Here is a 13,936-nt window from a genome sequence, read left to right as displayed (position 1 = left end):
ATAGGGTGGTAAATGTGTATAGTATAAAAACTTAGGCCATGAATTACTGTGCTTTATAAATCCACACACACATAAAACTAAGGGTTGGTAATTCAAGAAAAGCAAGTTTTATAGCTAATAGAGGACAGTCTGCTACAGTTAAAGCCTCCAGTCAAAGTTACATGTTATTCGTGATCCCCCAGCCAGGGGTTTTATAGAGGGAATTCTTGGATTGGCAGTGTATGGGATTAGATAACACATAAGGTTCATATCTACTCTTAAAAGTCTAGTATTTAGTAAATAAGTCAGCTTATTTTCTAATATTAATGAGCTCATGTTTATTCATCATGTCCTATTTGGCTTCTACATAGTAAAGGTTTATTTTATGGGCCGGTGTTCTCTATAGTCACTTCTGCAGATTCTTGCATCCTAACATAAGCAATAATAGGACCTTAAGAGTTCTAGTCTGGGATGTAGCTCAGTGGTACAGTGCCTGCCTGGCAAGCACAAGCTCCTGAGTTTGATTACTGGTACAAAAAAAAATTCTCTGCTTCCCTGTCTTTCTTTGTGAAATTTGTATTATTATTCACGCACTTCACTTTTCTTTCTGGCTTTTATTATTTATATTGGGAATTGAACCCAAGGCCCTTGCGCAGAGCTACCTCCCCAGCCCTTTAAAAAAATTTTGAGATAGGGTCCTGCTAAATTGCCCAGGATGTATTTGAACTTGCAATCCTGCTTCCTTAGCCTCCCAGAATGTGCAGATTGCCGATGTGTGCCACCACATTTGGAAAAAAAGTTCCAAAGTGAAAGTCAATAGAGCAAAAAGTATAGCAGGATCTTTAATTTAAAATTTTATATCTTTAACATAAAAACATTTAAGTTACATACTTCTCGTTTTTCTTAATTGGCGGTAGGAAAAAAGAGCTGACCTGTGATTTTTCATCCACCAAAAAAATTTTTTTGTATAAGCAATAATATAATCCTAAATATTAAATACAAAACACCAGATGGATTTTTAGCAGAGCATCAGTTAATAAAAATAATTCATTTCTTGGACTACTTTACTTAGAAGTACTTTTCACCATATGTCAAGTTCCTTATTCAGACTCGCAGTCTGCTGTAGGATCTGGTGCCTGCCTATTTCAAAGTACCACATTCATCGGGTTTAATATGTTTTCTTCCATCCTCAAACATGCCAAGTTTCTTTGGGGCTTGTAGTCTTTGATCAAATACCTTGGGCCTCACTTGAAACCTCAGCTTTGCTTTCTACTCCAGCTACTGCTTATGACATGAATTTCATGGAGTCTACCTAGATTCTTGGGGAACATGGTAGCACTTCCCTTTGGATTCTTGCTACATACCTTTGCCTCACTGATGTGGACTGCCTGCAGACCTCGATAACCAAATTTCACACTGGAGTACAGAGGAGCTAGGTACCTGCTGTGGGAGCACCTTTGACCATAATGGAAAGTTTCTGATAAATGTTTCTCCATTTCAGCCTCAAGGCAAACAGTTACAAAACACATTTCATAAGGCTCTTTAGAAGATCTTAGGGAATCAACTACCAGTTACTTTGGCTAAATTGGCAACATGTTACTATACTGGGTTTCCTGTTTGGTTTCACTCCTGCACATCTCTTCTGCATCCTGTTTGTCTCAGGCTCTTGCAGAATCGAGATGGTTCCTAAAGTGGCCTAAGAAAGCAATCTCAAGATAGGAGGTTGGAGCTGGTTGTTGCCAAATGACAAAAACTCCTGTTTGTAGCAGGCAGAATGGTGTTCTCACGATTCTCACGTTCTGAGGAGAACTATCTCTAGAATCAATATTTCCTTATGTGCCATGATTAATGTTACGGACCTTGATATGAAGAGGTGATCCTGGATGGTCAGGGTAGGCCCAGCTTCATCATGTGGGTCCTTAAAAATGACCTTTTGTGGCAGTAGTCAGAGGAAGATGTGACTATAGAAGTTGATGATGGAGAAAGGGACCATGAACCAAGGAAGGCACAAAACAAAGCAAGGAACTAGCTTTTCTCTTAGAACACCAAAAACAACAGTCATGAAAACTCTTTGTTAACTCACTGAGACCTGTGTCACGCTTGTCTCACAGGATTATAACATAAATGTGTTATGGTAATGTGTCACAGCTTTCTCAGTACACCGCTGCAGTTTGTAAGCATGGCATGCAGGAGCAATGCAGTGACTTGAGACTCACCAGAGGGTACAGTAGAATGTGAGGCACTGAGACCTGTCGTTCCTGTGGACTTGAGAAATATGGGGGCAGTGGTAAGGGTTGGATTTGCCCAGCTTTTATCAACTTTTTAAGAAGCCAGGAAAACAAAATTGACAGGCAAAGTTAGCTAACAGTTCAAGCCAGGATGTCTTTAAGACAAAGTTTAAAGAGAGTTTTATCTCCTGCCATAGAAGGAAACTAGAATAAGCCCAGATAGGAAAAGAAAGTAAACTGGAGACCTAAGTTAGTAGCATGATGAGTGAACCAGAAAATGTTACAAAACAGGATTCTCCTAAGGTGAGGCTGGCAGGGGCAGCTCATTCTTCCATGCCCGGATACCTCGTCAAGGCCTCTAGTGAGGCAGATGCCTGTAAGATGATGCGTGGTCTCTTCCAGAACCTTGTTGATTGCTTTCATTGTTCTTTAGAGCAAGAACCAAAGCGAGGTCTCAGTGCAGCCCAAGTGGGAGTGGAAATGGCACAGACACTGAAGGAGTTGCAGAACATGGCTAATACACACTATCAGGTAGTTCTTAAGGGGGTATTGGGTAAGAGGTGGAGGTTGAGGGAAGAATGGAAGGCAGAATAAAGGACAGTTTATTATATCTGGGGAACACTTACCTATGAAATGGAATGGATTGGGTTCTAGAATCCTGGGATGGCTATTTAGGCTTGAGCATGGTTATGGCCAACAGTAAATTAGGCGGAGATGATGGAACTACTTTGGCACAGCACTAAGGAAAAGGTTGAGTGATTCCAGGAGAAATTAATGTTAGAAGAAATTCATTTTGTGAAACAGAAAACCACCTAAATGTAGTTGCCTAGGAGGACATTTCCTTTACTAAGGTAACCCAGAATGCACTAGTGAGGGGTGCATCAGCGCCCATGAAAAGCTCGACGGCAGTTGGCCACTATGGACGGGTTGACACCGAGATGCTCGACCTGAAACTGAGCAGGCTGTTACAAAGGAAATGATGGATTCTAGAATGACACAGGGAAGGTGAACACACTACAGTGAATGATAAGATTGGAGTAGTGATCAGAGTGCCTTGATCTACCAGGTTTGGTGACAGTGGCTAAGAACACTATTCTGAGAGAAAACTGATTATAGAGTGTTACTTATGTAACCAAGAGAGAAGAGAAGGGAGTGAGCAGAGGGCAGAAGTAATCTGTCACAGCTGGAAAGTCATGGCCCCTTATCTAGCTTTCAGATTTAAGTCTATTTAGAGATTTCGTGCACAATGAGGATAGGACTGGTAGGTTTGTTTTGTTTTGTCTTTTTGAGACAAGGTCTCCCTATATGCAGTTCAGGCTGGCTTCAAACTCACAGTGATCCTTCTGCCTCAGCCTCCCAGTGTTGGGATGAGGGCGTGACCCACCAAGGACTGGTTTTACCAAAAGCTTGTCTTCCACAAGTGCATACTGAATAAATAATCAAGAATTTTAAAGGACTCTTGAGCAGCATCATGGCTGTATGTGTAGATGGCGGCTTTTGTGAATCAGCTATAGAAGGGGGTTCTGGCCAAAGTCTATCTCATAATAGGTCTTTAGGATTAGCCAAGTATATATTAAGATAAATATACTTAGATCTATGTTTTGTGGAGAAGAGTCATTATAAAAAAGAGCTAAATAGAAACATCTCTCTGGCCATGTTGATAAATCATGGATAACCACATGAAAGAATGCAGTCATCAGTGTCACCATCTAAAAATTTAGGGGATGCAAGAATAATGAGCACCACCTTAACCATAAGATGCCTGAAACCAAATAGATGGGTGCAGGCTGATGGTGCACCACGATTCCTCTAAATTGTGAATGCCAGTATCTTTACTGATGTTTGCTATGCAGCTATTGGTACTGCAAATACATTCTGCTCGGTTTCCATCAGCGATGAGGGCCAAAAATAGTTTACATTCCTCTAGAACAGTGGTTATCATTTATTCTGTTGCTCCAAAGATGTTAAACCTTTTGTTCTGTGTCACGATATAGCCTAAGGACCTTGAGCATCATATTCTGCACAACATCAAGCTGGTCCACTATATGATGATGTCATATGTGATGATTTTAGCTACCAGGAAGGCCACTTCAAATGCCTTACGCAGACTTGTATATGGCATGGGATAAACTCCATGAAAAACCAGGGATGTGTCAGATTGGGGAAGTATTTAGAGAACCATCGAGCTAAAGGTTTATACCTAGACATTTCTTCTACCGTAAAGAAAAATACTTTTTTAACACTTAGAGCACTAATGTAGCAATATAACATTTAATGGGTTTCTCTGGGTTTTGGAAACACACATGTTGTACTTGGTATATTATTCCAAATCTTTTATGGGGGCTGATTTTTCAAGTGGATTTTACAAAAGAAAGATCACAGTAGTTGTGAGTTTAGTACAAACTGAGGTGCCAGTTAGTACTCTAGGGAGTCCTTGGTGAGCCCCAGTAGAAGGTTCCAGCATAGCTCTGTAAGATCCTAGAGTAAGATCATGCCTTCTATAATACAGAACTACTCAAGTGCATGGTGTGCTGCTGACCGAATGGAGACTGAGCATCTGCTGATGGAATACCCAGAGACTAAAAAAGGAGAATGTTAACTTTATGATCTGGGCATTATCACATCCATAGAGTCATACATTCACATGAGAAAAGCAGCGATTCATCCTCATTGAAACTGACACTAAACAGTTTATGGATTTGCCTTCCCTGCCTGCAGTGTGTGTCCCATGCTAAAACCTAGAAAATGCTTGATTCTTTGTCATGGTATCTCCCATAACCTTGGTCCAAGGGACTTCCTCTTTGATAAAGGAGGTGGGGCAGTGGGCACAAGACCACAGGACCCTCATATCTTCTCATAAATCTCAACAACCAATATACCAGAACCAATGGAATGGTTCAGCTAAGGCCTCAGATATAAAGCAGTGACCTGCAGTGTTGCGTGCTTCCCCCCAGGATTCAGTATACATGCTGTAACAATGGCTCCTGCATCCCCCTACTGTTAAAATACAGAGGCCTGGGAACCAATGGGTTGGAGTAGGATGGACCGTCTCACCTTCATAATCAGTGGCTCATTTAAAGGTTTTGCATTCCTCTTTCTTACAACTTACACTTGATTAGAGGTGTGGGTTCCCAGGGAGCAAAAGGATGGTTTCACCAAGGGCTCCAGGAAAGGCTCTAATGCATTGGATCCTATGACTCTCACATGGTTACCCTGGGCTCCCATGCCAGTGGGCCAACAGGCACAGACAGGTGGCATTGTACTGGTGAGGATTATTAACCCTAATGACATAGGCACTAAACAGGCCTATGTCTGGAACCCAAGAATTTCATTGGTGTCACTTTTGGGCCACATGGCAATGATGAACAGGCTATGGCAGCAATTACAGCCTGACAAGGAAGAGGCAGCTACGGGATCAAATCTGTTGATGATGAAATTTTGAATCACACCACCCAGGTGAAATGCTGGCCAAAGGTGAAGGAAATTTAGAATGGGTGATGGAGGAATGAGGTAAGTGTCCAAGTATAGCCTCAGACCCCAGCTTCAGTGATGACTGAAGCTCGGTGGGTTTCAAAGCCTGGCCCCCAACCCGCAGCATTGGGATTATCTAAGAATGTATTACAATACTAAGTCTTGCTCATGCCCCAGAGCTACTGAATAAAAACTTTACTCTGTGATTTAACAGGCTCTCCAGATAATTCTGTACACTAGGGCTTTCTGGGCCCCAGCACCTTTCCCTAACCTACTGCGTTTAGACTTTCCGGAGTCCCCCCCCCCCACTCCCCTCACCACCCCAATATGCTTTAACAGAGGGTAAACCTAGTGGAGCATGGGACAGGAGTGTCCTCTGTCAGCCAGCATTCACTTTAGGTCCTCCTGCCGTGTTTTCTCTAGCCACTGATGCGGTGACCATTTCCATGCAAGTTTCATGCAGGTCCTGTTACACCACACCTCGTCGCAAAATCATGCTGTGTACCACATCCTGCTCCAAGACTTCTTGGGCACAAAGGCAGGGTATGCACAGGAACCTCAGCACTTATGCAGCATAACCTTGGGACATAATGCAAGTGGCACTGTCAGTCACCTTTAACCAACAGATGGCTGATGGTTAAATGCTTTCCCCTTCATACTCTAGGAAGTCAACTGAGATCTGCTGCAGGAGGCTTCTCAGATGTCCATGCAGGACTGAACAGCAGTCCCCGTACTACTGGCCAACTCGGAAATACACTGTTCCCCTCATTCCTCAGCCTGTGCTCTGAGCTCACTTCCCTAATAAACTGCTGTACGTGGAAGCCTTTGTCTTGGGCTCTGATTTAAGAGAACTCTGTCTGAAACTTCTAGAAAGCTTGTGGCATTTTTTCAAAAGTCACTTCCACTTCTTCAACTCTTACAGTCTCATCTACACAAAGTGGGCTTCTTTAAAGATGCAAGCCAAGGGAGCAAGCTTCTAATATCAGATTACGATATGTGAATTAATATCACACACATCCTATACTAGGATATCATGTGTACAGCGAGACGGTAGTTACCGTCTTTGTTCTGTGCTGAAACACATCAGCCTGTCATTCTTTTTTTTTTTTTTTTTTTTTTTTTTTTTGTCTTTTTCTTTTTTATCAATACTGGGGATCGAACTCACGACTGCCTGCTTCCAAGGCAGGCGCTTATGCCGCTGAGCTAAATCTCCAGCCCCTCGGCCTGTCATTCTTTGTGATTTCCTCAGTACCTTAAAGAGAACCTGGCACATAGTAGGCATTAAATATTTCTTCACTAAATGAATGAATGCTGGAGTTTGATAATAAGACAAGAACACAAATCAAGCCAAAATGTGGACTAACAGACTTTTAGAGAAAAATGTATATCCCAAATTTAAATTTATTTAAAATTACAAAAATGTCTCCACTCAAGTTGTCCATGAAAAAATTTAAAAGCAGCAATGATGATCTTGGTTAAGTATCACAGTCTGACATAATTTATAAAATTGAACAAAATTTAGATGTGTGTCTTATGCCTTTGTAGACGCGAGACCCTTTCTTTAGGTTTCTTTCTTTTGGGTCTGGTAATATCATTACTGGGACACTTTCCAAAGCCTTCTTCCTTTGCACTCTATGTAAAATGATTCTATAGACCCCAGTAATTGAGCTTCGAGCATCTTTCCCTTGGTTATTTCGAATATGCTCTTCTGTAATACCCAGATGTTCTAAAGTGCTTTTCACCTCATTTTCTTCTTCTTTGAGGGTGCTGGTTTCTGATAGATGCTTGGGATCCAGCTGGAAAGGCTCCAAGGGGGTGGGATACGGCACCCCTTGCATCCATTCATTGTTCATGATGTAGTTGATCCCGTACCTCTCCGTGGGTACAGGCTGAAGAACTCCCCGGATGAGCCGGTGGCAGGGCTCTGACACATATGGGGGCATGCTGTAGGTGCCCTCGAGGATGCTCTTCTTTAGTTTGGCCACAGTCTCTGCCCGAAAGGGCATCGTGCCAGTCACCATGAAGTACAAAAGCACCCCCAAGGCCCAGATGTCCACATAAACGCCAACATAGTGTTCATCTCGGAACAGTTCGGGAGCAGCATAGGGAGGAGACCCACAGAAGGTGTTCAGCATTTCACCCTTTTTACTCACTGTGCTGAATCCAAAATCGCCCACCTTCACACAAGTACTACTGGTATAGAACACATTTTCTGCTTTCAGATCCCTGTGAATAATTTGGTTTTCATGCTGTGGAAGAAGAGGGGGGAAAATCAGTTTAAAGTAAAATGCCAAACATAAAATGCATCAGTTGGAAAGGGAAATGGAAGGACACACACACATGATAGTTTAAGATAGTTACATAAATTGCCAGTTGCTCTTAGTTTATTGAAAAGAAAGGTTTGATCTAATATTCTTTGAACAATATTTCATATTACAGTCTTAGTAACCACTTTGAAGATAACAATATGCAATGTATTAATTATTGTTACTCCTATTATTTTGCTTTGAAATTCTGTATTTTTTTCACTTTAAAAAAATAAAAAATAAAATGTATCAACTGTTCTAAAACAGTGAGTTGATAGTCGTGAAATGGAAACTCATTAGAGACCAACTTAAATCAGTTAAGAAATCTTGTCATCACCTTTTAGCAATGTAATGTCCCCCCCCACACACACACAAAGCAAAGGTTTGATTCTTCTGTGGAGAGAGTTTTTGGAGCCTGTTCCACACTTTTGGGCTCAGGAATTAGTGCCAGAAATAAGATCTGAGTCTTAAAACAACTATACATTCTGAAGCCCATATAGTAACCCTTAGTTGTCGAGGTTTTATCTGGGCTTTTCTGAGTAATCTATTGACTGGAATCGGGAATAGGAGGGATTGGAGCCCTCCCCCAGTCTTCCAGCCACTCCCCTTTGGGTGGATTCTCCTTTGGGTGGATTCTTTCATCTTTATACAATTCAGTGGAAGGGAGGAGGCTGCATTTGGCAAATTTTCAGCAGTGGGTCCCACTGGGCTGGGAGCACATGCCTCCTCCTACCCCTCCACTTGATCCAGACAGCCTTCTCAGAACCCTAGACCTGTTAAGTCCCACGGGACATTGGGAAACAGGTTAATGTTACTTTTCTTAATGGATCTTTTGGGATAAGAATTCAGACTTTGAAACCTGACAGCTTGGTCAACTTCAGGTTCAACTCTACCAGCTACAATATTTGAATGTGAGTCTCATTCTTTGTAAAATGAGATCCTGATAACTCAGTGTTGTGAGAACTGTACGGGATTTGGTATCAACAGTGACCAGCATGGTCCTGGCACATAAGTAAACCAAACACAGTTTGAATTTATGTCTATGATTAACCTTTCCTCTCTTTGGAGACCAGATTACTGGCAGAGAGAGACATGGCGGAATTTAGGGTATCTGAGGACTCAATCTGTATTCTCTACTGCTAATTCTCTTCCACTCTCTCACCAAGTTAGCAGTAGTAGGAACAAGTCAAATGCCTCCTCTGTGCTGATAATAGAGAGGGCACAAAAGGACTAGCTCATGGAGAAACTAGGGATTGTGCATTAGAAACCCAGGTTTATCTAAAGAAATAATCAGCGAACTACAATAGGAATGATATAATCAAGTGCTAAAGTACAGAGCCCAGAGGCAGTAAGTTAGGAAACCTCACTGAAGACAAGAAAGTTCAGTGTGAGCTAACACAAGACTGAAGAGAGAGAGAGAGCAACAGACAGACAGAACTGAGCTAATTATGAAGTGCAAATAGGATTTGTTACAAGGGGAAAGACCATCCTACAGGGATTAGGAAGGCAAGCCTAAGAAACAGTGAGAAGCCAACTACCTGAAGTAGCTAACACAGGGTAGAGAAACAGTGTGGCCAGGGAGTAGATGGTACTCCTCTGGCTGCTCTAAGTGATCCCTGGCAACTTCTAGACAATCCAGGAAGCTCCCATGTAACTGGAGATGTGTGGATCTTGCTTCAGAGGCAAAGAACATCACCCCAGCCAGACTTCAGACCAATGGACTACCATCTGCTTCCAAGGAACCAAAACTCTGTGGATCCTTATATGGTGGCAAATCAGTGCCCCATGTTCCCAAAGTGAATGGAATGGCAGTAAGACTCATTCCTCACCCCTGCTCACCATGTGCTTCACAGCCGACACAATCTGGGAGAAGATGAGCTTGCTTTCTGGTTCTGAGAGCTTCCCTTCAGTGCTAATTTTCCCGAAGAGCTCCCCGCCCCCTGCATACTCCATCACCAAGTGGAGCTTGGATAGGGTCTCCACGACTTCATAAAGGCGGATAATGTTGGGATGGTGAAGTTTTTCCATGCTGGAGATCTCACGGGATAGGAGCCTTTGGGTTTTCTGATCTAACTTAGTCTTGTCCAGGATCTTAATGGCAACTTTTTCTGAAAGGAAAAAAAAGTCAAAAGATGGGATAGAGTTTATATATATTTAGCATTAGAAGAGGGTTCAGGCTTTAGAGCCTGACAACCTAGTCAATTTTAGGTTCAGCTGAAATATATGGATGTCAGACTTCTATGTAAAACAGGATCCTGATAACCAACACATATGACTGTTGCGAGAACTATGCTCCTTTATTTTACCAGATAAAGAGGTTTAGTGGTGGTTCCCAAGTCCACAGAGCCTGTCAGTGGGAATGGCAAGACGATTCTCAAGCTGAATACCAGCGCTCTTTCCTTGGATCCGTGTGGATCTTGGTACCAACTCCTGCCTCCCGAAGGAGTTTTCAATTGTTATCTTTACCCGAGTTTTCAAATAAAGTCCAAGTTTCTTTGTTTAGCTCAGAGAGCCCTTCTTGATCAGACCTGACCTATCTCTTTAGCTTCACTGCCCATAATTCCCACCTTCCGTACCTAACTTCCTATGTATCCTTTAGTCCAACTATTGGGAACAGTTTGTTGTTTCCTGATACAAAAGTCACTCACACCTGAGGCCTTTCCTTTATCTGGACTGCACAGACTGTGTCTCATTTAACTTTGTCAGTGCCTGACATGCAACACAGATGGCAGAGGAGTTCATCTGTGCCATAGTGTTAGTGGAGACGAGAGGACTCATTAATACTCCCACTGCAGCCAGTGGGAGTATTGATGACTACAGTAGTTCTGGACTGTACTTTGGTATCATGTATTAAACACTAAAAGATGGCCACATCCTTTAAGGCACTCATTTATTCCAATGTAGCAATTAATTCTGAAGAAACAATCTGATACATAAAAGATGCATGTGTCAAAAGATTTCTTTGATACTGGGGATGGCTTAAGTTGTCAACAAAAGATGGCTGAAGTCAGTATAATGGCACACCAAAAAAAACAATGTAGGTCTTCATTCATTGGTATGAAAAGATGGTAAATATGCAAGTGAAAAAAACCCAATATACATAGAAAAAACCTGACAGAATTTTTCACATATACATCAGCATGTTTACAAGAGTTACTCTCTAACTGGGGAAACACATGGCTTTCTTTTAAGTTTTGTTTTGCTTATTAATACTTTTTCATTTTTCTATAATAAATATACTCTTGCTCTTGCTTTGGGGCCTAACCATATCTTTTCACAACACTTTCAGAATCAAGTGATTGCTGCTCAAGAAGTAAAAGCAGAATCTCTCCATTCCTCAGTGCATTTGGCTGAAGACTGCTAATAAAATCAAGTACAACTCCAAGAGGAGAGACTGGAGGAGGACCCAGCTGGGACTGTAAGGAACTACACATGAGCTGCAGCATACTTATGCTCCCGGAGATCACAAGATGATACCTTTTTTTTTTTTTTATCATGGTCAAGCTTATTGTGTCAAGCTTAAAAAATAACATCACCTGGACAGCTGAATATACGTAGTCTTATTCTTTTTCTGTGAACATCCCTAGTGGGTCAGTAATAAATACTTGAAATCTTTAAAAAAAAAATATATATATAGATAGATAGATAGATAGATAGATAGTGTAATGAAGGTGATTGCTGTTAGAAAATGAATGAATCTTGACTCCATAACAAAACATCATACTTTTTTTGGGCTCAAACTAGGCCAGACTTTCTATTAGATAAGAAAATAATTATCAGGTAAGTAAACAGGATATGATTACAGTGAGCCTATTTGACCTACTTGCAAAACAATTGCCTTGAATAACACTTGGCACAGTGGTTACTGGTGTGAAAATACTCCTTCAAAATCTCAGCATTATTGTGTTATTGGCATATTAAAGAAAGGCAGATTGAGGATGTGGCCCAGTGGTATAGTGCTGGTTTAGTGCAGACAAATCCTCTAGTTCAATCCCCAGCACTGACAGCAAGAGATGGTAAGGCAGAGCATATGTGTGTGTGTGTGTGTGTGTGTGTGCGTGTGTGTGTGTGTGTGTGTGCGTGTGTGTGTGTGTGTGTGTGTGTGTGTGTGTGTCTTTCTAGGAACAGAAAGAGCAGAAGCTTGGATAATGTCAGCTGGCAATCAGCACCAGCAAAGAGATGATCATGTCTTTTCTATTCCTCATCTGGATGGAAGCTCCTGGTTTTGTTTAGCCTGTTAGGTGAGCTGCTATTTTAAGGGCTAGCATAAAGAATTCCACCCTTTAATCTCACAAAATTCCTGTAGAAGAGCCTTCCTTTTTGGTTCCCCTGTTGTAGACTCAGCTCTCAATTCCAAAACCAATCACACATTTTGTTGCCTCTTCTCTGCAGTAACTTTGCCCAGGTCTATACATCATGAGTATTCAGGAGTCAGGCTGCTGTCACAGTGTTAGCACAGTCCCAGCGTTCCCTTCTTCTCTTCCTCCTCCCTTCTCCTCCCTCCCTGTCATTTCAATGACTTTTAGCAAAGAATTCCCTTCCAGCACCAGGAATGAGAGTTGTAAGAATAAGTTCTTCCTCCACCTCAGGGCTCTGGGTGTGTTCATTGCTTCATTTGTGTGAAACTGCATTACAATCATGCCTTTCAACATACATGTATAATCACAGAAGATGCTCTATGTCTATAATTATAGAAGGCATGCCAAATTGTTGCTCAGTAGTAGAACTGCTGTTTTGTGAAGAACCTGGTTTCCAAATCGACTTTCACCACGTGTCCAGTGAGTACTTACTGTGCACTCACCAGTGAGAAAGACAAACACCGTTCTCACAGTCAATGAGAGAAAAAGACTTTGAAAAGAAAAAACCCTCATGACATGTGCAGTATACATAAGAAAAGAATACAGATGAAGAATAAAAAGGCCTCCCTAGGAAAGCACATTCAAACTGCCACCAGGAGGGGAGGGGAGAAACCCACGGGGGTGGCATGTGTGCGAGAAGCTGAGAGGCCTGCTCGGCTGGAGGCCTGGAGAATGATGGAGACTGACCCCAAGTCAACCAGGGTCCGGAGCTTTGGAGGTATTTTTAGCAAATGTAGCCTTTATCTCTATACTGATGAGGAAACCTAAGGTCTTAAGAGAGATAGACTCTGACTCCCACCGCAGAAAGAACAGGCTGGCTGCACAGGGAACCCACAGGGACATGGAAAAACAGCCAATCTGAGAGCAGGACAATGGGGTCGGCGGAGGTTATCCCAATCCAGACAGGACCTCCTTGGTGGTGGCAAGAGAGAGAGGGAAAAGCAGGCGGATTTGAGAGGTCAAGTTCCCCACCCCAAAGCAGATGAGGGGTCTGACGCAGGTCTCACCTGCTGGGTAACACCTTCTTTGTTTTTTCTGTTTTGTTTTTGTCTTTTTTTTTTTTTTTTGAGACAGGGTCTCGCTATGCAGTTCAGGCTGGCCTTGAGCTCACTTTGTAGCCCAAGCTGGTCTTGAAACGATCCTCTTGCCTCAGCCTCCCAAGTGCTGGGATTACAGGCATGAGCCACCACGCCCGGCTCAGGGGTAACACCTTCTGTAAGCCGGGACTTGCAAACTGAAATGGCCTTCAGATCAAGTGGCAACAGCAAAGCAGGCTTCTGTAAGCAGCTGGGAGTGCAGTGGGGATTGTGGAGTCTTGAGGTGAACCTACCCTGCCGTGAAGGGGAAGCTGCTACTCAACTCCAAACGGTGGCAGCTATGGAAGATTACTATAAAAATCTGGGCCTGAGGGCAATTTTTGGATTCATTTTGATTTATTTAGGTACCTATTTACTTAACTACATCATCAGCCCTTTTATCTTACTATTTTTTTTGAGGTCTCACTAGGTTCCCTTGGTATGACTCAAATTCACAGTCCTCCTGCTTCTGCTTCCCAAGGGCTAGAATTACATGACTATACCACTGGACCTAGTCT

At 42.3% G+C, this 13,936-nt stretch overlaps 2 protein-coding genes across 3 annotated transcripts in view; one reads left to right on the top strand and one right to left on the bottom strand.

Moving 5' to 3' along the window:
• Nucleotides 1-7,061: 7,061 nt before the first annotated feature.
• Nucleotides 7,062-13,936, bottom strand: part of Nim1k (NIM1 serine/threonine protein kinase) — a 59,482-nt gene continuing 52,607 nt past the window's right edge. For both annotated transcript variants that reach the window (XM_063258123.1, XM_003470199.5), the window contains exons 3-4: nt 9,824-10,092; nt 7,062-7,927 (exon numbers count right to left, since the gene is read on the bottom strand). In XM_063258123.1, the coding sequence (XP_063114193.1) occupies nt 7,178-7,927; nt 9,824-10,092 (1,019 nt within the window). In that variant the 3' untranslated portion in view covers nt 7,062-7,177. The remainder of the gene's footprint in view (nt 7,928-9,823; nt 10,093-13,936) is intronic.
• Nucleotides 10,710-11,406, top strand: LOC106027786 (large ribosomal subunit protein eL39-like). Its single transcript, XM_013152819.3, is given in 2 exon segments — nt 10,710-10,824; nt 11,255-11,406. Coding segments are annotated over 2 exon segments (267 nt in total).

The sequence above is a fragment of the Cavia porcellus genome, unplaced genomic scaffold (assembly GCF_034190915.1).
Source record: "Cavia porcellus strain 051 isolate PalLab524CR breed Dunkin Hartley unplaced genomic scaffold, mCavPor4.1 scaffold_11, whole genome shotgun sequence".
Classification (NCBI taxonomy): Eukaryota; Metazoa; Chordata; class Mammalia; order Rodentia; family Caviidae; genus Cavia; species Cavia porcellus.
This window is presented reverse-complemented; position numbering and strand designations above follow the sequence as displayed.